General features: G+C 40.4%; 2 protein-coding genes across 6 annotated transcripts in view; both read right to left on the minus strand.

The window, feature by feature from the left end:
* rpl38 (ribosomal protein L38) overlaps nt 1-25,639 on the minus strand; it is a 51,309-nt gene extending 25,670 nt beyond the window's left edge. The window contains exon 1 of one of the 2 annotated variants that reach the window (XM_078225566.1): nt 25,542-25,639. In XM_078225566.1, coding sequence (XP_078081692.1) covers nt 25,542-25,624 — 83 coding nt within the window. In that variant the 5' untranslated portion in view covers nt 25,625-25,639. Of the gene's footprint in view, nt 1-12,894; nt 13,028-25,541 lie in introns of those variants that run through there. The other variant, XM_078225568.1, reaches the window with a different exon arrangement.
* cdc42ep4b (CDC42 effector protein (Rho GTPase binding) 4b) lies at nt 1,079-25,643 on the minus strand. Of its 4 annotated transcripts, none has more exons than XM_078225561.1 (2): nt 25,542-25,643; nt 1,079-6,994 (listed from the first exon to the last, which is right to left on the minus strand). In XM_078225561.1, exon 2 carries the CDS (start codon nt 6,707-6,709, stop codon nt 5,696-5,698), a length of 1,014 nt encoding a protein of 337 aa, XP_078081687.1. In that variant the 5' UTR covers nt 6,710-6,994; nt 25,542-25,643; the 3' UTR covers nt 1,079-5,695. The 4 variants fall into 4 exon arrangements, with proteins under 4 accessions (XP_078081687.1, XP_078081689.1, XP_078081686.1 ...); XM_078225563.1 differs by lacking the exon at nt 25,542-25,643 and adding an exon at nt 13,120-13,194; XM_078225560.1 differs by lacking the exon at nt 25,542-25,643 and adding an exon at nt 12,895-13,030.
* Nucleotides 25,644-26,073: the final 430 nt, after the last annotated feature.

The raw sequence follows: 26,073 nt of genomic DNA on the forward strand, positions 1-26,073 counted from the left end.
TCTTAGGTACCATGCCATTGGGCATTGGCAACTATTCATCCAGTTTGCAAGACTCTTCAAAAGGTCATTTTTTGTCTCCCTTGATGTCTTTTACCATTGATCTTTCCCATCAGCATCAGATCTTTTAAATCATAAATTACGTACCTGTTATATGCCAAGAAATTCCAACTGTGTCTTTCTGATCTTGATCAGTTTGCTAGCACTTCCTCAATGGAAGTGTGATTTGTCCAAGATATTTCCGCTATTTGTCTCAAAAACCATAATTTTGCACTCTCAATTCTTCCCCAATTTGCTTTTGCACGTCAAGATTGGTGGATTCTATTTCTAATTTTGCATTGATCATAACCTTTTCATTTTTTTGAACTGTATCTTTGGCCATTCAATCATCATATTTCGAGAATGCACTTTTGGTCCAATGTTATCGTATTCTTCATTGTGATTTTGCATTCTGATATATTTTCTTTTTGGACAAGATATTTTGTTTTCTCACAATTTACGCTCAGCCCTTTCTCCTCAGTTTCACTCACTCACTACTCTATCCAAAATCTTTTGCAATTTCTCCTCAGAGCCGACAAGAAGGATGGCGTCACTGGTGTAAATTAAGGTTACAGCCTCCAACAAATAATCCAGCAAGGTCCTGAATCTGTAAGAATATTTTCACGGGAATAAATCAAGGGAGAAAGGACACCTGTCTGACCCCCCCCCCCCTTTTTAAAAAAAAAATCATTTCCACCTTTTACAGTTGCAGTTTGTTCCAAATAAGAATTTCGTATTGTCGACAGATAGAAAATTTGGACCCAATCACCAACATAGCTAAATAACGGAGCACTAATAAAAATCAAAATGATATTTTCTACTATGTATGATGCAATTCTTTCAATTCACGATCACTTTCCCTGTCCCTGCTGGACAAATCGTACCTGTACACAAGCCAACTCCATTTGCTCAAAAGCACATAATAGTTATTTTGTTGTGGCGTTATTCACTACTGACAGCCTTGCTTGTGTCAGCAATAGATACATGGCCAGAATTAGGTCAAATAATAGCAAAAAAACAATTAACACACGAAAAAAGAGAGTGCACTTTGCATACAGTTTATTAACCAAACCCCCCCCCCCCCAAAAATCAATAAACTACTGTAGTTTAGTACTCTGATATAACAAAACATCTTAAAATATTAGGCTGTGTTCAGTGAAATCAGTGATAGTACCATTTGGGTTTTAGTATTGCTGATGCATTTCAAAAATTAAACCTTTAAAGTAAGACTTGTCAGTTTATTTCATTCATTTTCAAGAAAAAATACATGATAGAAAAGTGAACTGTCAATACATATACACGTACAATGTAGTACCTCTGTGGTTAAATATGGTTGGGAGAGAGAGCGAGAGCACTTCACAGCTGCAGTATAGTTTAGCAACTAAGTTTTCTTTAAATATTTGGCACACAATTGGATTTATTAAAACAATATGAGCAAAATAGGTCATGTGCAAAAAAAATCACTAGTGGTAAGTTTCAAATCAGTTTTGTGTGTATTACATTCATGGACCAGTTTAACAGGGAACCTATATTTTCTGAATAATTAGGTTTTTGCTCAATATTTCAGACTCCCCTTTATCCACATCAGTTTTATTTACAAAAAAATATCAAAAATATTCTAACTATGCTCCTTCTATCCCACCTGTTCAGTGGTTTTCTGCATCAGCAGTAATGGTATCTGCAAGCCCTGCAGTTAGATGGAGTGAAAGAACACAACACAAATGAAACAAGCATGAGATGCCAATGTCCTTTATCCATGCACTATGTTCTCTACATTACTGAAACATCATACCCATTACAGAGACCAACTGGCTGAGTGTTGCAAGCACTTTATTTCAAACCACCAGCATCTGCAGCTTTAACAATGGACATGAATCAAAATTAGATCAGAAACAATTCTATACATGATAACATTACTTTGCTGCTACTGTCTGCTGGTATGCTCTCATCACCTTCTCCTCCCCCTCTCCTGAAACAACTCTTTATTGAACACGCCAATTTTAAAGGTGATCAAATACTTTTTTTTTCATAAAAGCAACTTAAAAATTTAATGTGCTGCAGCTTACATCACAGGACAGGAACACTCAAGTTATGTACACTAATTTCTCTTTTTAAAACACAAGGGAATTAATTTAGTGTTGAAGCTATATTACACACAAAACATACGTATAGCACTGCATCATCTAGTCTGACCTGTCTAGAAGACAAGTAGGGTCAATCTCTGAACAACTCCCCAATGTATTAACCTTCACATTTCCTGTTAAGCATGCAGTTAATGCAGTACACTGGATAGTATGCCCAGTTGTCATCTTGAAAATGAACAGTGTTCATGCTGAACAAAAACGCTCCAGATTAGACCAACACTTTACACTGTACCATATAAAACATATAATGGCTAGAAAATGTACATGATTACAATGTTGAAGAAAGTTACTGTCCCGCACAAAATAGAGTTTTATGGCAACTTGTCTCTTATACATTCCAGCATTCATGGTAGGAGTCATCACCAATCACTGAATAATAGCATAAATTTTCAAACTAAAAATTTAGGCTGTTAAATAAGATATTGTGCAACACCAGCAACAGGAACATATTCCTGAAAAAAATGCAACTACCTTTGCCCATTTTTAAAAGAATATTCTGCTCTTAATCAATACTGCATTGATCTGTAATGTGAAAAAATTAAAGAAAATTAATATCACAAGGCACTATTCTGATTCCTGCCTTCAAAAAGCATTCATATTGTACATGAAGCACCACAAACTTGTGTTGCAGTGCAGTTGTGGGGAAGCAAGGCAATAAAAAAGGAGTAAAACAAATGGGTATCAAAACATTTAGTTTTACAATAAAGCAAACATTTAATTCTTCATCAGTATAAAGAAATAGATACTCATGTTGCCCATAGGTGGATGATTTGGCCTAATTTACCAGCTTAAACTAGGATAAGAAACCGGAGATAAAAAAGTCAGAATATCTAACTCCATGACATGCTCCTTTACAACACTTTTTCTGCTTATCATAGAGCAAGATTACACATTGTAATATTCTCATTCAGAAGCTTTTGCAGGTTGGGTTTTACTTCTAAGCCTAATTTGCATTGTAGGTGGAAAATTGGGCCGTGATTGGGATGTCCTCCAAATAACTGGCAATCAGTAATTGGCCTAAACCACCTCCAGTAGCTGGTCCATGGGTTTGTACTGGTAGGCATACTTCAAACAAGTACAACCAGACCTGCAGTAGAATCAAGTGAAACTATTTTTCAGGGCCAGAAGCATTCATGATGCTTCTCCTGATAGTATTGTTAAAGCAATGTACCTACTGTATTTTTGTAGCAGCTTCAGCAGGTCCTATGAACACTGTCGGTTAAGTCACACTCGGAACAGTTCTGCACCATAACAAATGGAAGTACAACATTTTACATCATAGGACCTCAATTTGTACATATGAAAGTAGACTCCTACATGTTTCAAGCAGGAGCACTGCTTACTTCCTGGTTTTTGGCCTACTGGAAAATTGTAGTGGGTTGGACACCGGTAGGAACTGAATATTAAATGCCATATCTGATTTTCAACTGCTACCACTTCAAGAGGATGAAGAAAAAAGGGAAAAGGGCTCCAGTATTTCCGAAATTGTTTTGGTGCAAAATGAAATTAGATTAAAATGTGAAAAATTGAAATTGAACTACTGATTCATAATTTTCTTTCCTGTGAAAACAGTTTGCTTTAATTCAACTCTTTTCAAATGAGTCAGTAGAATAAATTGCTCCTTGGAAGAAAACTGTCTTTCTTTTGCACTGCTGGATTATGTTAATGCAGTCACTGTCATTTTGCATCTGAGGCTTTTGATCCAAAACATGCATTTGTAAGTGTAATATAAGGCTGCATTACAAATTATTTCAGCTTTTGCATATTTGCCCTCAAGACTTTTCGGCTACATAATGCATATAAACTAATGATATATAATACTACACTTTTAACAACCAGTATTGATTTTGTGAATACAGTCTGCCGACAATTGAAATTGCACAAAGCAAGACATTATTGGAGGCATTAATTTAAGGCTGCCTATGCAAGACAATTTTATTCTACATACATATATGGAGCAGAACATTTCAAAGATCTTGAAGCAGGATGTCTTTTGTTAATAGCAAGGTAACAGCTGGCATGTCCAGAGACTCTTGATTAGCATTCACTAGTCCTAGAAAGCACACTTAAATTCTTAACCCAATCTGCGTCTTGGCAAAAGGAGGATTAAAACTCCCTTTCTTATGCTACCCTAAACCATCGACATTAATTTTATGAACCAGCTGGTCGATCTGTTCTTGGGGTGTAAACCACCCCCTGCCCTCAATCTATTATACCTGTGGAATATCTGCACCGTGCCTTATGAGAGTAATTTGGGGTTGGGTGGGAGTAGTGTTGAGGGGAAAGCCAAACAAATACTACATGGATTATTGCCTTCATTTAACAAAACATTGGAATAGAAAAGTTAAGCCTTAGAAAAGCCCCATACTTGAATGCAAGTGGATAATGCTTCAAAAACTGGTTATGAACAAACTTTCATTTATATAGTATCTTCCATGACCTCATTATGCCCCTAAAGCTACTTTGCAGCCAATTCTTCTGAAGGATATTCACTGTTGTAATTAAGTAGGCACCACTCAGATGTTAGACCAGCAGGAATATTCGACACGTGCAATACTGGGATCAATTCATAGATCAACCCCCACTTAATTAAATGAAAGTGGATTATCATGTTATCAACCAGGCAGGAAACAGTCACCATACCTCTGGCTGGCAGGTTTCAATTGCAAACTCGACAGACTTTTAATCAATTAGTAAAACCATTGTGCTATTATGTCATAACTGCATTTCACTGAAACAGAAGAAAGGACATTTAGAAGCATTAAGGGTATTCTATAGTGAACAGTATCTGTGGTTTATTTTAATGTTTAGAATTGTTAGAATATTCCAATTTTTCAATATTTCTATACACTATTTCTGAAATGGTGATAAGTAAAGAAACTGTAGTCCACATCTTAACCTGTGAAAATAAATTAGTGCCCAAGGAGTTGGTGAAACCAGTCATCGCAGTGAAAGGCTTGGTGCATTACAAGTGACTGTGTGCATACCCAGAAAAGATTTGTCCTAAAGCTGCCAAATGAGCATCTAGAAGAACAACCAGAGGGAGGAAAGGGTAAATAACTGAAATTTAGGACTGGAGCACCTAAACCCAAAGTTTCTCAATACAAGTTTGAGTATTGAAACAGGAAGTAGACAAGTCACATCTTGTGAAGAAAGTCCTTTGGGCCTCACGGTGAACTGTCAAAAATTAATACGAGATCAATAACAAAATGTACTTTTTATATAAAGGTAGCACAAACACAGCACTTGAACCATTTAGGAACGTGCATAATACGCAATTAACTCTGGTTGAACAAAACATAAGCAGTTAGCCGCCAAGTGTAGCTGCAGATTTTGCTGGCCTATGTGGACTGAAGAATTTTGGTTACAGCCTTTAGTACAGAACTTAGTTTGAGTCTGTAGTGTAAGAGTCTAGTGCAATCCTGCCATAATTCATTAATGCTGTAAATTCTAGGACAGACAAATTCATCTTGCTCTCCAAATCCTTAAAAAGCAATATTCCATAAAGGCCAATTCTACACACGGATTTCATCCTCTTCATCCATGAAGGTAAAATCCTCATCTTCATTCTCTTCCTCTCTGAAGGCATCTCTGGATTCAGCAATATTTTTCATACTGTCTACATCTCCATGACTAACTCCCTCATAAACTGATCGCCGCTCTTCTGTAGTCCCAGATGCCAAACTTGATACAGAGCCACTATCTTGTGATAAGTGACTTCCAGATGCTGTGCTGTATACAACGCTATTAATGTTACTTTGCAATGCCACTGTTGATACTGCAGGCCCCTCTACAAACTTTTCTGCAGTCTCCTTTTGCGAAATAGAATAGGGTTTTTGTTCGTCATCTCCAAAGCCAGGGTCAATATTATTTTCCCAAGAGTCTTTTTCCATAACACTTAAAATATCACCAAGCATCGAAGGACCAAGATCAACATGAAAAGACATGATGGATTCAGCATGTTTTAGTGGAAAGCCACCACTGGAGAGAGATGCAGGAAGGTCTGTAATATCTCCAAAATCTCGCTCATCTTGATATTCAGTAGATTTGCTTTCAGCTATGCTTACAGCCCCATTGACAGGTTTCTCTTCCATTTGTTCACTTGCAAGCTTCTTCAGGGGGCTTGATGAGAGGCTCTTTGCCATCTGACTAGTTGGCTCCACAGCTTTATCATTGAGCTGTGGTAGGGACACTGCATTTTTCACAAAGATAGCTGAATCACTTTGTGCCAGTGTGTCTTGCTTATCAACACGTGTCACAGACTGAGACCGTTTGCTGCTACTTCTGAATTTCCGAGACAGTAGCCCTGGTTTGGGGGTTGCTTCAGGAGGAGGAGGAGGAGCAGCAGCAGCAGCTCCAACCTTGCTAGAAAGGAATGAAGTATCTCCAAAGACATCACCCCCACGACCAACGTGCATAGTATGGCGGAAATCACCAAGAGGAGCACTGATCATATCTGTAGTCAAGTCTATGCGAGACCGCCGTTTGGACTGATTGGAGCTGGCCACAAGCTGTTTCAGGATTGGCATCTTCCAAAATTAAATGGATCACAACACAAGCGTACTGGAATTCTGGAACTTAAATCCTCAGCAATCAAAAGGTTTTGGTCTTCAGATATATTTCAATATATTCCAAGAAAGCCAAATTAATTCTTGATGCAGATAAAAGCCAAGGTTCAGCCTTTCATCCAACCACAATGTAAAATTGGCAAGACCAATTTGTCACAAATCACAGTTCATGAAGTTTCATATTATCTTCCATTGCAACTGTTCTTTGCCAATACTTGCTTCAATATTCCAGTCTACTCAATGCACCTAAAGAGAAAAAGAAGAGTTATTTCCAAACACATTCAGATCATAGAATTCTGATTTAGACAAAAAGAAAACAAAAATTATTTAGCTGAACATTTTCAAACTGACCAACCAAAAAGCTCGATGAAATTTTAAATTCACTACCATTTGCTTCAGAAGATGGCAAACAACTTTGGCAAAATACATTGGCACAGGAAAGGTAGGTTAACAGAATCATTGAAGCCCAGATAAGTTGAAAAGACTTAAAATCATGTGATCAGTTGGTTCATAGAAGTGCAAAAGCAAGCATGTTATGAATCACTGGCTAAGCCTCGATCTGAAGTATTGTTTCCACTGCTGGGTGTCACTCTTCAGGAAGGATGCAGGGAATTTTCTGGAAGGATACAATGTCTGAGGAAGTTCAGTTTTGTGGAGTAGAGAAGCTGGGATTGTTACTCTTACAGCAAAGGCGAAGAAGATGAAAGAAGAATTAATAGAGATATTCAAAATGATGAGGGGTTTGATAGAGTAAACAGAGTGAAACCACTGGCAGAAGGGTCTGTAATTATGGGACACAGACTCAACACCAACTGACAAATGAACCCAAGGAAAGATGCAACTTTTAAAAATGAATTCAGCACTTTGATAATCTGAAATGGAGTGCTTGCAAGGGTGGTGGAAGCAGACTTAATTCTAACTTCCAAAAGAAAATAGGATAGAGTTGGAAAGGAAACATTTTGCAGAGGACCAAGAAAGTGAAAATAATCAGATAACTTTCAAAGAATCAGCACTGGCAAGATAACCTGAATGCTTGTGCAGTACAATTCTATGAAATCAAGAGTTTAAATGGGTGAATGAGATAAACCCAATTTCATTAAAAAACACATTTGTTTATAACCATTTTGTGCTGATGTTTCTGCAAAAAGCAATTACAAACTACAATCTCACATTTTAAATAAATGAAGCTTTGCATGTCAAGATAAACATCAATTTTAATGTTATATTATTACAGTACTGGCTTCAATGACTGGCAACCTCCCCAACTCCAGTGATTGCGCATTTGGTGACAAGATGATACATTTCAGACCATGGTTCAGCTACATACTACCAGAAGGCAGAGATAATCCTCAGACTCCTGTACAGGCCAATAATGCTGGCCTATATACATCTTCCCCTATTAACACAGAGCAAGTTCTGTAATGGCTATCTAAATTCTACACTGGGCTGCAAATAAGGTAGGATATGGAGTACCAACAGTCTCAGTACATCACAAATAGCACTGTTAGACCACAACTGACGAAGGAGCAGGGCTCCGAAAGCTAATGGCATTTGCTACTAAATAAACCTGTTGGACTTCTTACTGAGACCACAACTCTGTCATGGACTCGACTCTACAGGGAATGATCCTTTTCTTGATTTCCATTGTCAGCATTACACTCCAGTAGTTACGTTGAAAATTACCCCTTGTATATTCATATAATGACCCAATACAGAAGTAATATACCTTTTAGGCTTCATCACAGGATAGCAGTGAGAAGCTGCTTAAAATCATTAATTCAACAGGTGTGGACAATAAAAAGAATGGATGACCAATTATATTGTCAGTGCAAAATTACTTCATAATCAATTAATTTTCTTTCAGCATACTTATTGTTTGTAGGTGAATGCAAGAGAGTTGGCACACCAAGATCCCACAAACATCAAGGAGAAACTACTTCTTGCAGAGTGTGGTAGATTTGTGGAACTCGCTGCTCAATAGTATGGTGGAGTTTGAATCATTGAGCGGTTTCAAGAAGACATATTTCTAATTTTTAAAAAGGATAAGAGGATATGGGGAACAGGTGGGGAGGTGGATTTGAGACCAGGGAGAGATCAGCCATGATCGGATTGAATGGTGGAACAGGCTTGAAGGGTTGAATTTGCCTACTTCTGCTCCTAATTCTTATGTTTCTATGTTAGATAATCTGTTTAGACGGAATGTTGGACACCACAGCCAGAGAGACTCCACCCTCAATAGGTCCATGTTTTTTAAAAAACCCAAGTATGCTTGGTTTAGGTTCAACATCTTTTTGTACCACATTGAAATGTCAGCCTGCATATTGATTAAATTCTGGAGTACAGCTTGAATCCACGATTTTTATGACCGAGAGGCAATGGTATTAATACAGAGCTAAACTGACACAAACATAAGGGGGCAAAGTACTTAGCATATTGTTCTCACTTTAGAATTGAACAATGGTTGATGAGATGGAAAATATATATCTCAGCCTCCAAGAGGACCACACCTTAAGTGAAGCTAGCAAAGCCACTCAGAACAAAAATAAAAGGGTAGTAGAGAAAGAAAAATGACTTCACTCTACCAAGATTCAACAATTGGTGGTAGAAGTGGCAATAAAAGTATCCAAAGAGAAATGTGCAGACTCGAAAAAAATGTTGGGACACTCAACGGTGCAATAACAAATTTAAAATTGGATTACAAAAGGCCAATCCTCCAGCGATCTTGGGTAATACATCAGCTCTCAAGTAAAACAGATCTTGCTTGGCTAGGGATACTGCAAAGACAAGTGCAATGCTCCTGATATAGTTATAGCTGAGATCAGTCAACCTGATTACAAGCCTGCAGAGGGGCTATTAATATTTTGGCTGCATGTCTAGAAATTTACCTTTGCTGGTACTTGAATGGAACAAGGCGAAGACATGGAAGCAGTTGCACTTAAAACTGTCACACCCAGGCTTCCAAACTATTTTCACCTCATGTGCAGTTACCTAGGTAATGAGAGGATTGTGCAATGGCCTGCAGAATATTTGGCTAAAAACTACAGAATAAAAAAAGCAAACTTGGGTTTCAGCTGATTTATCATCATCTCCAAAAAAACAAGTATTTATTTGCATCTTCAGAAAGGCAATATTTTTTCCTCATTATTGTACACCACAAACATTTACCAGGGAGAACAGGGACCAAAAAAACCCCCTAAAATTATGTATTCCCACACTCACCAACAAAATTTATGGGAAGCATTCCAAAACTGAAATACAATAATTTGAGAAAGACAACTCATTTTCAAGTTTGAACAGCTCTGATCAATTTTAAGCTGATTACAACCTGCTGATTTTAATGAATGGGTAATAAAACTGCTCTTCAATTAGTCACAATCATGGTTTCTGCCAAAAGCCATAGTAAACTTTACTCACGTAGATGAGACACAGGCTGCTTTATAATCTAAAAGATAATCCAGTGATAATGACAAATTCAGAACTAAGAATTGCATCATTACTTTAAACTCGCACTACAATTTTGCTCCTCCAGTTACTATTGTGATGTTGTCACACGGTTCTCTGAATGAGACAAAGTAATTTTGATTAGATAAGCTTAAGCTTCTCTGAACACAAAGACGTCTCCCCAGAATTTTATACTTCAGATAGTTGACTATTCATCCCGATGAATGAACACCGCTCGACAATCACCAGGCAAGACTGTTCTCTTCCTGTTGGGGAGCACTTCAGCGGTCACGGGCATTCGGCCTCTGATATTCGGGTAAGCGTTCTCCAAGGCGGCCTTCGCGACACACGACAGCGCAGAGTCGCTGAGCAGAAACTGATAGCCAAGTTCCGCACACACGAGGACGGCCTCAACCGGGATATTGGGTTCATGTCACACTATTTGTAACTCCCACAGTTGCGTGGACCTGCAGAGTTTCACTGGCTGTCTTGTCTGGAGACAATACACATCTTTTTAGCTTGTCTTGATGCTCTCTCCACTCACATTGTTTTGTTTCTTAAAGACTTGATTAGTTGTAAGTATTCGCATTCCAACCATTATTCATGTAAATTGAGTCTGTGTCTTTATAAGCTCTGTTTGTGAACAGAATTCCCACTCACCTGAAGAAGGGGCTTAGAGCTCCGAAAGCTTGTGTGGCTTTTGCTACCAAATAAACCTGTTGGACTTTAACCTGGTGTTGTTAAACTTCTTACTGTGTTTACCCCAGTCCAACGCCGGCATCTCCACATCACAAATAGAGTTGCCAGCAACATTGAAACCCCTGGAATAAAAGGGAAAGTGACAGCAGGGATACCAAGCTGGCTGAGTTATGCAGTGTTGTTTTTCAGACTGGAGGCAAGTAAACAGTGGGGTTCCCCAAAATTTAGTATTGAGCCCATTGCTTTTCTTAATATATTTTAATTCAGCTAGGCTTGGTAGTTTCAAAATTTGCACATGACATAAAACACAAATAACAAGTATTGCAAACTGAGAGGAGGACAGTGATGAACTTCAAAGAGGATTTAGATAAACTGGTGCAATAGGCTGACATATGCCAGATTAAACTTAATGCAGAGGAATATTAAGTGATAAATTTTGATGGGAAGAATGAGGAGAGTCAATATAAATTAAACGGTACAATTCTAAAGGGCACACAGAAACAGACATTCCTGGCAGCAAATGAAGCTAGTTCCAAATTGTTGTTTGGTGGAGAGGTTGAGAAAGTTAGTTAAAAAGACACTATCAATCCCAGGTTTTATAAATAGAAGAGTACAAAAGCAAGCAATTTATGAAGAACATTTATAAAACTTTAGTTGGGCCTCAATTGAAGCACTGCATTCAATTGCAGGCACCACACTTTTGGAAGGCTTTACAGAGACTGCAGAAAAGATCCATAGAATTTCACGAAAGTGGAAATTCAGCTTCATGGATAGATTGGAGAAGCTTTGGCTGCGCTTCTTGCAGGAAAGAAGGTCGAGAAGAAATTTGATAGGGGTATTCAAAATGAGGAGGGGTGTAGACAAGAGAAACTGTTCCCAGTGGTAGGAGGGTCGAGTAAAAGACGAACACCAACTAACTGAAAGGTGATTTTGTCTAAAGAGCCAATAGTAACAAAGGAAAGGCTTTTAAAAAATAAATGTGGCAAATAGGTATGATCTGGAATGCATCACCTGGTGTGGTGAAGACAGATGCGAAGAGTATTGCAGGACTATGGGAAAGGATAGGGGTGGGGCTTACCTGACTTGCTCTTGTAGAAAAACAAAAACTGTTGCTATAGCTCGCAGATAAGAATATTGCCTTGAGCTAAGTTAGTCATAAATGCACACATTCATGAATCTTTACTAGTCACCTTCAAAAGTCTCCAACAAGCTTTTGCTCACTTTCCCCAATTCAATATATGATATTGGATATATAATTGCCATCCAAATGTTTAAAATCATTAATCTGGAATAGGTAAGAGATGCTCCTGTATGACACTGGTCTTTGCCTGTACAATGCACCTCCTAAAATAGTAATTTGACTGTAAAACAGTCATTTTAATCTGAAACTACATCGGAAAATGCCCAATTTAGTTTCATGCTGAACATGGCCTTGAGAGATTCAATTAAGCGACCATTTCAGCTGGATCACAAATTGTTTCCACATTTCTGTGGTGACATAGGGATCCAAATGACTGTTCAATCCAAGCTCTATCCGCAATTGTTTATTCATGAAGACAGCAGGCAAATTCAGTTCACTTCGACCATCCCTCTTACAATTCTGACCGTTTATTCGGATTCTTCCTTCTTTCCCTTTGCAATTTTGGCTCCGATTGCCAAACTGCAGCAGTCGCCTCTCCGGGTCACTGTGGCGAAACCAAAATACCACAAAATAGCCGACACACCGGTCCCAACTCTTACCCGATTGTGGGGGGTTGGCAATCAGCTGGCAGTTAAAATAAAACGTCCTTGGAAATATAAAAGGGATGAAATGCAGCTGGGCACTGCGGAGAACTGGCTCTTACAATCATCTCTGTATCCGGACAGGGGGCGGTAAACCACAAACTTCAGCACTCTGAACTAACATGAGCAAACAGTGACATCATGCTCAGAAAGTCGCAGCGCCCGGACTAATCTTTCAAAAATGTTACAAGTAATGCACAGAAACCGAAATAAATCAAGCTCACCCGGTTGATAAAGTCGATAACCCTCAAAATCTGTAATCCCAACGCTTAAAAATGACAAGAACTGCAATAATATTCTTAGCGATCGCAGTTCGGATCTTGGAGTTTCCAACACACGAACCCGTTCCTTTTTAATCGAGTTTTTTTTAAAAAGGGCAGAGACGCTGACACCCAGATTCGTGAGAAGCTGGAAAACCCGACTCCGTAAACCGCGTTCAGTTGTCACACCTGAAAGGAGGGATTCTCAGGGGCTCTCCGCGGACTTACTGGAACAGAAAGAATGTAGACTCTGACCGCGTCGCTGGAAGAGTACACACTCCAACTGGGATAGGTGGCGCAGTTTGAGCAATGTACACCATCTCCTCCCCTTTAACTCTCACACACATCCACGTGGTAAACTTCACATCAGGACACTTAATTCAAGTAGACACGCAGTAGGACGGACGTACGAGAGGGTTTACTCGACAAAAGATCGTTGTATTTATTACCTATACAGATAATGAAACAATAATCGGTTTCCAGATGTACAATTGACATTGCGGATGTGGACTGCACAAGTTTAGGTCAATCTTGGGTTCGATTTATAGCATCTTCCGAATTAGCTAAACCACTAAACCTATCCACAACCATTGAGGATAGAAAGGTCCATCCATTCTCAAAGAATATTAAAGTCTCCTCCTTTCTTTCCACATCTCAATCGCAGTAACAGCAAGAAGTATTTCAATAGTGTAGCATGAAGGAGCCGGAGAAAACTGAAGTGGGAATTGGGGAAGAACTTTAATGATTGAAGTCACACTAGGTGCAAAAGGAAGATGGTTGGAAGTCGGTCATTTCAGCCCCAGGAAGTCTTTGTGGGAGAGCCCTAGGTCCGAAAATCTTCAGTTGCTTCTTCGCTAATGGGTGGTTTATAGATCACCCAATAGTGGGAGGGTGGTGGAGGAAGAAATATGCAGACAAATTAGTGACTAGAATAAAAAGGGAAATTCAGCTACCCTATTATCAATTGGATACAAGTAGGTAAAGGGGATAGAAAAACGGAGTTCCTATATTGTGTACAGCAGTGCTTCCCAATTTTTTTCCATTGAACGGGGGAGGGGAGGGGAGGGCAGTCACAGATGGAGGGGCAATAGTTCTACGATTAAATACTAGTGCCACGAATCACAAAATGTTAGTACGCAGGTACAAGTAATTAAGGTGACTGATGGAATGCCGTCCTTTATTAGGATAAGAGTTGAACATAACAGCAAGGATGTTATGCTTCAGCTATGATGTGGAGATGCTGGCGTTGGACTGGGGTAAACACCGAAGTTTAATAACACCAGGTTAAAGTCCAACAGGTTTATTTGGTAGCAAAAGCCACACAAGCTTTCGGAGCCCCAAGCCCCTCCTTCAGGTGAGTGGGAATTCTGTTCACAAACAGGGCATATAAAGACACAAACTCAATTTCCATGAATAATGGTTGGAATGTGAATACTTACAGCTAATCAAGTCTTTAAGATACAAACAATGTGAGTGGAGAGAGCATCAAGCCAGGCTTCATCAAGCCTGGCTTGATGCTCTCTCCACTCACATTGTTTGTATCTTAAAGACTTGATTAGCTGTAAGTATTCACATTCCAACCATTATTCATGGAAATTGAGTTTGTGTCTTTATATGCCCTGTTTGTGAACAGAATTCCCACTCACCTGAAGGAGGGGCTTGGGGCTCCGAAAGCTTGTGTGGCTTTTGCTACCAAATAAACCTGTTGGACTTTAACCTGGTGTTAAACTTCTTACTGTGCTTCAGCTATACAGACCACATTTCAAACTGTGTACAGTTTTGGTTTCTTTAGTTAAGAAATAATGTAAATAGGTTAGTGGCGATTCAGAGGAGGTTTACTAAATTGATACCGGGAATGAGTGAGTGGGTTGTCTCTGTTATAGGCTGGGCTCGTTTTCACTGGAGTTTACAAGAGTAAGGGGTGACTCGATTGAAGTGTACAAGATCCTGAATAGTTTTGACAAGGTCAATGTGGAAATAATGTTTCTTCTAGTTCCAGAACAAGGACTTCTTCTAGGACAGATGAGAATTTTTTCTCTCGGGGGTGGAATGGCTTTGGAACTTTGCCTCAGAAGATGGTGGAGACAGGGTCATTGAATATCTTTCAGGTGGAGATACATAGATTCTTGTTCAGCAAGGAGTCAAACAGCATTAGGGGATAGATGGGAATGTGAAATTTGAAACAAATAAACAGCCATGGTCTTACTGAATGACAGAGCAGGCTTGAGGGACTGAATGGCTTACTTCTGCTCCTATTTTGTATGTATGTGCTTTACTTTTGGAAAACATTATAGCACATTTCATAAAGGAGGACTGTACATCTAAAAGTAACACTTCCATTCCGACATGAAAAAAATTACTTCCTTATGACAACAACCAATAATTACCCAAATGCAATTTAACCAATGTAGTTGCAATATATTCACTTACAACCACTGGAATGGATGTTCCACTGCCTTCCTTAAGGCAGATCTAAGCACCTGGAATTTCCCTATTACACATGCCAAATGAATCTGCTAATGCTCAAGAGAAATCCCCCACTTATGCAACAGATATTTAAATGTTTTCATCACCAGATTTCAAATGGGTTTATTTTATCATGGAATTACAGTCACACAAATTCCATAGTGAAGTGCAACTTCATAATTTACAAGTAGAGTTGGCAGGGGAAAAGAGTGTCATCGATCTAGAGGTATTCAGCACAGAAAAGGGTCCTTTGGCCCATCGTGTCTGCACCGGTCAAAGACAAACTAACTATTCTAATTCCATTTCCCAGCATTTGGCTCGCACATCTAAGTACTACTTAAATGTTACAAGGGTCTTTGCCTCCACCACCTCTTCAGGCAGAGAGTTCCAGACTCTCACCACCCTTTGGGTGAAAAAGATTTTCCTCACATCCCCTACCTTAAATCTATGCCCCTTAATCATTGATCCCTCCACCAAGGGGAAATATTTCTTCCTGTCTAATATTAATAGATTAAACAATTATTTTGCTTCGATACTAATGGGAGATAGCATGACATTAAATCATCAGATGAGTACTGAGTGATTAAATAAAATGGAAATGTTTAGAACAAAAACTCAGGATAAGCCACTGGTCTGGATGGATTGCATCCACACATTTTTAATAATAGAGAAGACAGAAATTAGTGCACATTTAATAATTTAAAAAGGTGCAATGCCATAGAATCATTGAATCCTGACAGTGCAGAAGGAGGCTATTTGGCCCATCGAGTTTGTACCGACTCTCCAACAGAGCATCCCACCCAGGCCCTACCCCCATAACCCTATGTTTTTACCCCACTAATCCTCCTAACCTACACATTGTGGGACACTAAGGGACAATTTCATAGAATCCCTACAGTGCAGAAGGAGGCCATTCGGCCCATCGAGTCTGCACCGACCACAGTCCCATCCAGGCCCAAACCCCATGCATTTACCCTAGCTAGCTAGCCCCCCCCCCCCCCCCCCACCCCTAACACTAAGGGGCACATCTTTGGAGTGTGGGAGGAAACCAGACCACCCAGAGGAAACCCACACAGACACAGTCACCCAAGGTCGGAATTGGACCAGGTCCCTGGCACTGAGAGGCAGTAGTGCTAACTAACCACTACCAATTCCTATATTATCATCGCCAAATGCCTCACTATCAACATCTTGGGTTTTACCATTGACCAGAAACTGAACTGGACCCACCATATAATAGTAGCTATAACGACAGGTCAGAAGCTGGGAATTCTGCAGCAAGCAACTCATCCTCCTGACTCCCCAAAGCCATCAACAAGACAAGTCAGGATTGTGATGGAATACGCTCCACTTGCCTGAAAGTGCAGCTCCAACAACACTAAGAAGCTCGACACCACCCAGGACAGAGCAGTTCACTGGATCAGTACCTCATTTGCCATGTTAAAACATTCATACCCTCTACCACTGATGCAGTGGCAGCAGTGTGTACCATGAAAATACAATATGTACTGTAACAACTTGCAAATGCTCCTTCAACAATAACTTCCAAACCTATGGCCTCTACCACCTAGAAAGAGGGGGGCAATAGGACACTTGGAAACATCACTATCTGCAAATTCCCCTATTTTATATATTAAACAATTCAAGGGATAGAGAAGGAAAATGGTGAAGGAGATAATCAGCCATTATAACAGAATAGTAGTACATGGTCAAAGGGCTGAATGGCCTAATCCTGTTGCTGCGGTTTACATTCCTGTGTTATGACCCAAGAGAGGCCCATTTGTGAAATGTTGAAAGAGTGGATAGAGAGAAAATGTTTCCTCTTGGGGATAAAAGTACATCTAGAAGCTATCAATGTATGATAGTTACCAATCCAGAGAATTATCCAAGCATGGTGAAAATGTGAAACCTGCTGTTGGAGTGGTTGAAGAAAATAATATAGATCCATTCATGGGGAAGTTAAACACGCACACAAGGGAAAAGGGAATATAGGTGAGGAAACATGAGACACGACTAGAGTGGAGCATAAATGCCAGCATGGATCACTTGGATCAAATGGCCTAATTCTCTACCATGTAATCCTGAATACTGACCTTTACTCTTATTATAAAGTCATAAATGATAACTGCACAATGACAATTGCACAACATTCAGCTGCACTGGCAATTCCTTATGATAATAAAATAGTCTGTGCCTGCATGAAGCAAGACCTGGATAACACCCAGGCTTTGTCTCACAGCAAGTAACATTTCTGACACACAAGTGCCAGTTCATGACCATCTCCAAGAAGAGAAAGCCTAACCACCATTTTTTGACATTCAATGGCATTGCAATCACATCTTACACCAACATTCAGGAGATGCTGGAATACTCCCAGCTTGCCGAGGGGAGCACAGCTGCTGTAATACTGAACAGGTTGACACCATCCAGTGGAAGGCAGTCTGTTTGACACCCCATCCACAGCTTAAACATCCACTCCCTCCATCAGTGACCCACCAGGGCCAAGTTTATATTAGCTGTAGGGTGCATGCAGCAAATTGTCAAAATTTCTTTGGGAGAACCTTCCAAACAGTCCTTAAGGATGGTGGAAGTCGCCAAAGGATAACAGACCCTTGAGAACACCAGCACTTCCAAGATCCCCTAGCCAAGTTGTACACCAGCCCGAATTGGACATTCATCGTCAAGCCAAAGAGCTGAATTTTGAGCCTGCCCATTGTTTGTGGCAAGGCACTAACAGCCCTGCAGGCCTGAATGCCAGTTTCCCACACCTAGAGGTGTGATTGGAGTGGAATAGAAACATTGAAAATAGGAGCAGAAAACCATTCAGCCCTTCGAGTCTGCTCCACCATTCATTAACATTCAACTCAATAGTCTGATCCCACCTCAACAACACCCCCTCCCCCCAATCCTGTGATCCCTTTCACCTCAAGTGCGATATCTAACTGCTTTTTGAAAACATTCAATGCTTTGGCTTCAATTACTTTCTGTGGCAGTGAATTCCATAGGTTGAGCACACCCTTTTCTCATCTCTGTCCTAAACCATTTACCCTGTATCCTCAGACTGTAACCCCTTGTTCTGGACAGCCCCACCATCGGAACATCCTCCTCGCATCTACCCTGTTTAGTCCTGTTAAAATTTTGTAGGTTTCTCTGATTTATCCCCTCATTCTTCTAAACTCCAATGAATACGATCCTAACCAACTTAATCCCTCCTAATGCATCTGTCCCACCACCCCAGGAATCAGTCTAGTAAATCTTCTCTTCACTCCCTCTGGAGCAACAGCATCCTTCCTCAGATAAGGAGACCAAAACTGCACACACTATTCCAGGTGTGGCCTCATCAAGGCCTTGTATAATTGCATCAAGACATCCCTGCTCCAGTACCTGAATCCTCACTTATGAAGGCAAACATACCATTTCCCTTTTTTACTGCCAGCGGCACCTACATGCTTATCTTCAGTGACTGATGTATGAGGACACCCAGGTCTCGTTGCACATTCCCCTCTGTGTCATTCAGATAGTACTCTGCCTTCCCGTTTTTGCTACCAAAGTGGATAACCTCACATTTATACAAAATTATACAGCATCTGCCAATCATCTGGCCACTCAACTTGTCTAAATCACACTGAAGGATCTCTGCATTCTCCTCAGCTCATCCTCCCACCCAGCTTTGTCTCATCTACAAATCACTGCCTACCATTAGGAAAATGACCCGTTTATTCCTACAAGGTCTCTCCTTTTCCTCACCTCAAGGCTTAAAGGACCCAATTTGACTGCTCTATCTTCATAACCTGTCATTTAAAGCTCAAGGGAAATCTTAGGGCTCTTCAAAATCTAGGTCTTGAATCTTGGCCTTATTTCCTGTCTGCCACCTAGTTTTCTATCCATCTCAATACACTATCACTATTCCATGTGCTATAATTTTACACAATTTTCAACATGACTGTTGCACTTTAAGGCGGTGGTACCACCATATCAACAGCAACTGAGAATCAGCTATACATGCCAGCCTTACAACACAAAGAACAATGTAAAGATAATGGTATAGCTTTTGCCTTCATTGATCCATATGGATATGTTTTAATTATTCTACGAACAAAATAATAAATTTGCCAGTTTAAACTTTTGCTCTTACGTCTGTCATATTTGGAACTTACTACAGGTTAAAGTGTTTTGGGATGTTCACCCTGTGGCCATAGGGCCCCGAAAATCCATTAATTAAAACCATGACAATGTATTGTGCAAATTTGTAATTTGTAAAAGGCCCAAAAGGTCAGATTTTGTTTGGAGGGCTCTTTTTCTAGAAGGCTACATTTGGAGTTTCAGTGACTTTTGGTTTTCTGGGGCTCCTTTTCATTTTCAGGAAGAGTTCAGGATATGTTTCTTGGTACTTTCTCTCAAATTTGGTTTCTAAATGCAGTCCCCAATTAACAATAATAATCTATGGTCAGATTAAAGGCAAATTCCAATTTGATGCAATGAAACAGAAATTGCAGGTTATAGAGACAGAGCATGGATGCAAGTCTACAGAAAATGTTCAACATAAGAAATTAAAATTCAAAGTAACCTAGTCAAGAATTTCAATTGCAAGCCAATTAAGCTTCATTAACAACCTTGAGTATTCCCTCACTTTGCAGGATAAATAACATTTTTGCAATTCAATTCTGGTTTATGACACCTTGTTAGAAACATCAGTGCAAAGGATCAAGTTACTGAAAATAATTTAGTAAAGCAGAATGACAAGATGAGGCTCTACTATCTGGGGAGAGACACAATCGAGGCTAATGCCCAGTGCTGGCTGCTCCTAAGGTGCAAACCTGCCTCAGTTGAAGCCTGGGGGCAGTGATAGGCAGATCTCCTTCCTCGTCACTGAGTTTTCAGAACTGAGAGATTTCCAGGACAAATCTACCCACCACCTCCATATATTTTGAACCTGGAAAGGACTCAAACATTTTCTGATTTAGGATTGTTAAGGGAAAGTGTGAGGTAATTTACAAATTTACAGAAGCATTGATCTAAAGAATGGCACTTGAGACTCCATAAAATACACATTCCCCGCCATAAAAGAAAAAGATTACACATGCCTTGTTTTTATACCCAAACTTTACAAGGTCTCTCCTTTACCTCACCTCAAGGCTTAAAGGATCCAATTTGACTGCTCTATCTTCATAACCTGTCATTTAAAGTTCAAGGGAAATCTTAGGGCTCTTCGAAATCTAGGGCTTGAATCTTTGCCTTATTTCTTAGAAAGCAGAGCTGGTCACAGTGTGTATAACACTTAGTTTATTTTACCAGCTCATCTAATGCACATATTTAACTGTAATGTGCTTTGACTGTAGTTCAGCATTCTCATTTGTCAAATGCTGCTCAGTAGTGATTTAACACATTGATATCCAAGCCTTTCAACTTTGCCCTCAATTCAGCATTATTCATGAACTGTGTCTGTCACCCATTTTTCTTTCAGTATGTAATAAGCAAACTTGTCTGTACAGTTATCCCTCTTAGCAAAGCTATTGTTTTCCTAATAAAGAGAGTCAGGATAAAAATTCAACAAGAAACCAAAATGGGTTATGTTCCTGACCCACATTAAAAACCTATTGGCTGCCTTGAACTGGCTCATAGTACTCTTCCTAACATACCTCTATCGCCTTAAACCCCTCACCATCTCTCACATTCTCTCCAATTTGCCACCATTCTCCCCAACCCTTGGCTACTTCCCTGGCTGAGCACTCACAATGAGCTTATAATGAGGGCAGGGGAGAGGTCCCAAAGAGATCACAAAAAGGAAAAAGAACAGATTGAACATCCAAAGTCACAATGTGGTTTTTGGTAAGCACAGTAACCATGCTAAAATTAAAATGGAGGTGACACTCCAGGTAAATTCCATTATTTATAAATCATGCCAAAATGAAAACACATTATTAGAACACACTTTAAATGGGGATACATGAATTAAGTCTCACCTACTACTGTTCAGCTCTCTTGCATGTTAATCCAATTTATTTTGTAATCCCCCAAGTTGTATGCTCACAGTTTGCTACTAGTTGGAAATTTATGTCCTAAAGAGATACAGTCCCAGATTCCACAACCTCCTGGTACAATACCCAAGTAATCTTTTCTTATGCATAAGCCTAGACAGCAATTTTTGGCAAGCTGTTCAATTCTTGTTTGAATGAGATAGTTTTTGATACTTACCACTTATCCTTTAAATTCATCACATCTAAAAAGTGCTTAACAATGAATTAAAGCACTGAATCCTACTCAAAACCTTCCAAGCAGCAGCTACTGGATTGTGAACTAGAATGGAAATCATTCTTGGAAACAATAATAAGAATTTTAAAATCCATGTGTTCCTTGACTGGGAGCCAATATCAATCAGCAAACACGGTGAATCAAATCGATGCAAGGACATAGGGAGAGTTTTATATGACGTGCGGTTTATAGAGGGTTGGCTAGGAGCCAGTAGAATAATCAGTTAAGAATGGAGAAGCAGGGGACTAGGACTGAATGGCTAGCCATATCAAAGGCCACAGAGTCTATGGACAAAAAATATGGTTATAATCTCAAAAGGACACTGTTGGCAACACAGCCTGGGGATAATCTTAATTCCATAGGCAAGGTGGAACTATAAAACTGCACGTAATGGGAGTCAAAGCTTGTGGGGGCCAAAACCCTTGCCCCTCAGATTTGAGGATGGCACGTGAAAGTTGGAAAAATGGGAATTACACTTGGATTTGGTAGGAATGAGCATATGGGAGTTGTTAGCAGATCAGCTCAGGTGTCCATGTTGTAATGACTGGATCAAATATCAGGTGCTCCTGAAGGATGATTCACCTTTCTCCACCCCAGGCGAGGGCTATTGCAGGAATGCAAGGGAAGTCAAATGTTGAGAGATTTTAGGTTACCAAATCAACACCTCAGAAGACAACATTAACAGGATGGTCTTGTTCAGGAGTTAGGGAGCTCTTTTGAATACCAAACAAATAAACTAACTCAAATTAACTTAGGGATAAATTAAAAGGGGCAGCTCCCCAAAAGGAGGGAGAACAGCCCGAACAAAAAACAAAGTGCAAGGGAAACTTAAAACATTAAATCAAAATGTTATCAGGGTTACACCCCAGCCCGTGGTGCCCAGCGGGCACAGAAGGCATCAACTGCACCCGTGGACACCACATGCTCCCTCTCCAGGGACACCTGGCTGTGAATGTAGCCACGGTAGAGGGGCTGTCAGGATGGACGACCCCGATCGCCCGCTGCCTGGACCCGTCTATGCTCAATAAGGTTAATGGACAGGGAACAGGGAGAAAATATAGGGAATTTAGGTGAAGATTGAAATCACTTGGATGAATCAATTAATGTTTGCTTGGTTGTGGGAAAACATGGCCTTCCAATGCGGGGATCTGGGACTTGCTTTGCTGCAGAGTTTTAGGTTGTGTTCCTCAAATTCATGTATTTTCTTCCATGCCTAAACCATGGAAGGGGAAAAGAGGAGGAAATAGCAACTTAATTACCATTTTTAAAAAATGTTCCTATTTATAAAACTTTCCAGGCTCGTAGCAAAACGCTTGGAGCAAAAACCGTAGTTAAATGTGCCTTGGTTTGCTCGCAAGCTTCTTTCAATGATCAGGAAGTTGGTCATTTCATGGCATTGTGCAAAATTGTAACAAAAATTAGGTTTTATACAATCCAGAAGAAATACAAACTGAAAATGTACTCGAGTGGAAGAGACAAGAATTGGGAAGAACAAAATGCAAGGCAAGCAGAGAACAGCAAATATCCCATGGAGGAATTTCATGAGAGCTTACACAAGAACTTCATGTTCTTCGGAGCTCAATAAATCCTAGATATTCCACTTTAACGAAGTCATTGCACCATCATTTTGAGGACCGAAGAACTACAGAACTTGTTATTGTCTGCGTTCTTCCCATAATCTACGTATTTTAAAAACCATTGCATTACTTTGAATTCCTACATTCTCTAATACCAGAACAAAAACAGCAGGTCTGGGAGCATCTGCACTGCTCCTCCAATTTGTGCTGGGCTTCACAAACATTTTAGCATGCTAAGGACAGACATGTGGGAATGAGAACAAGATGTTGAGTTGAAATAGCAAGCAACAGGAAGGTTGGAGTCATGCTTGCAGACTGAGCATTGGTGTTCCACAAAGCACTAACCCAGTCTGCTTTCAGTCTCCCCATGTAGAGACGACCGCTTTGGGAGCAGCACAGAAAACCAAATTCTTTTCAACCTCAGTAAAGGTAACCAAATTATCCTTGGTCTTTCATCAAGGTTCTCATTACAAAAGGAGGGACAATGTTCATTGATCTTTTTGTGTAACACAATTTACATGCCATAAAACACTGATTTCCAGGGTTGAAGGTGGCATAGTTTGCAAGTGCCTCTTATGAAAGTGACAAAACTTAAAATCAATATCAATAAACACCAGACTAAAAAAAGATATGTTCCAGCTATTAAATATCTGAGAAAACAGGAGTAAAAAAAAAGATCTTAATTCTTTTCTTTTCATAAACCTACAGTCCGCATCTGCCAACTGGCACTAACTGGAGTTTAAATAAAGGAACTGTAAAAATATACTCATTCATATATTTGAAACCATTTGCAATCAATGCCATATGAGCAGTACTCCAAATTATTAACATACTAAAAATTCCATCTGCATGTCACTCACAAAAGAAATATAAACCTGAAGGGGGAAAACATTTTACTCAATGTAATCTTAATACCAGGCATAAAATTTAACTGCTCTGAGATAAACTTGCAGAATGGCCATTTGAATTCTTGGTTGAAAAAAAGCATTATCTGCCGCTCCAGGTTCAAGTTGCTGATCTAGAGTTAGTGAATGTCAGGCTAGGTAGGCCACAATATGTAGCTGCACTCATGGATGGCAAGGGCAGGGAAAGAAATGTGAAAACACTAATCTAGATTGCAATGAGTCAGCCACACATACATATTTGAATTGAATGGTGACCTCCCTAAAAGTCAATCAGCCTAATAACTCAAGGTTTGCTACACATGAAGAGATACTTGGGGTGTGTATTGAAGTCAGCTGCCTTACCCAGAATCATAATTTATGTAGGGAGTTACATGGCGTCTACAAAAGGGATGAAAACCAGTCTACTGTGTGTTTATATCCTCCACCCTGGCCATAGACCAGGGTGGAGGATATATAAACTCCACCCTTCTTCAATCACCTATCTGACTCATCCTTAAAAAACCACTACAGGGCTCGTCAAACAAAACTCTCCTGCTCGAAAAGCACATGGTTAATAGTGGGTGTAGTTCTACATATGCAGATGGTTAAACATTTACTAGCAACAGCGATGATACAGCGGCAGTTACAGAAGGGAGTCAGAGTTATCTTTATTCTGTGCAGATTAGTCACTTCATTATGTACACAGGGTTCCCAGAGAACACTTTGGACAGGTTGGAGGCATTGTTCTGTCTAGCTTCGGTGGAGTCTCATTTTTTTTGTGGAAAGTTTAGCCCCGTCAAGGTCTCCGAACTCTCCGGGAGGGGAAGAGAAGAATCAAAACAAAAGGGGGGGACTGATTGGCACAATCCCGATGGCTGGAGATGATGTCCATCGGGACAAAGAAGAATTTCAGCCCAGATCACTGCACAGTCAAATCACCACGAAGTGACCATATGGCGAGAAGCTCAGAACGATGCCATCGATAGTGTAGCTCCCCCCTCCCCCCCCCCCCGCGGGGAAGGACCTCCCGCTCTGGCTGTGATCAGTCAGCTCGCGCGGGGGGGGGGGGGGGAAAGAGAGAGAAGCGGCCGTTAACGGTCGCCGCTCGCGAGTAGAACGTTCCTGACCCCAGAATTCGAACGCGTCAGCCGCCCAACACCAAGCCCGAGACCAACGCCTGGGGGGGGGGGGGGGGGGGAAGGCTCCCTCCCTCCCGTGCTTACAACAACAACAAAAATGAAGCGGCAAAGGTTAAAACTCGCGCAGAACAAATATAAAAGAGCGGCCGCCTGACGGCACGAACCGGCGGCAACGGTGAACGCCCCATACATCAATGACAATAGCAACGGCGTACGTTAAATGAGGCGAAATGACTCCCACTGGTATGTAACTCCCCGCCCTCCCTACCTCCCTAATTACAAACACCTCCTACCTCCGGCTCCTCCGTTTAATTGTTCTTCCTCCCCCCCCTGCCTTGCTCCTATTTTTTTCGCTTCTGTTGTTCCCTTTACTCATTGTGTGGAATGGCTCCAGGGGAGGGGGGAGGGGTCACACACACCGTCCAATCACCGTCTCTAACGTCATCGATAGCGTCATTCCGACCAAGAGCCAATCAACTGCTTCCCCCAGATCCACAGACTCCCCAGCCGCATCATTCAAAAAAAAGACACACGCAGCAGTGGGCGGGCCAACAGGTAGTGGAATAGTATCTGTTAGATAGTGTTGCAGATTAAGGTCCGGGTGCTGAGGGACGCACTCAAGCTTGGGGCAGCCGGCCACCACCAAGGCACAACAGGGAAAGGCCACGTGCAAGGGCTTTCAGCCAAAGTAGACCGAGGGGCTAGTAACTGGAAAAAGACCTCTGTGTGTGTAATTCAATTAAAGCACCACAAAGTGCAATTTGTACAGTTTCATAAAGAACTTTGCACTTGTATGTAATGAGTGGACACAGTGCAAAATGTTGA

This window comes from Mustelus asterias, chromosome 12 (assembly GCF_964213995.1).
Source record: "Mustelus asterias chromosome 12, sMusAst1.hap1.1, whole genome shotgun sequence".
Taxonomy (NCBI): Eukaryota; Metazoa; Chordata; class Chondrichthyes; order Carcharhiniformes; family Triakidae; genus Mustelus; species Mustelus asterias.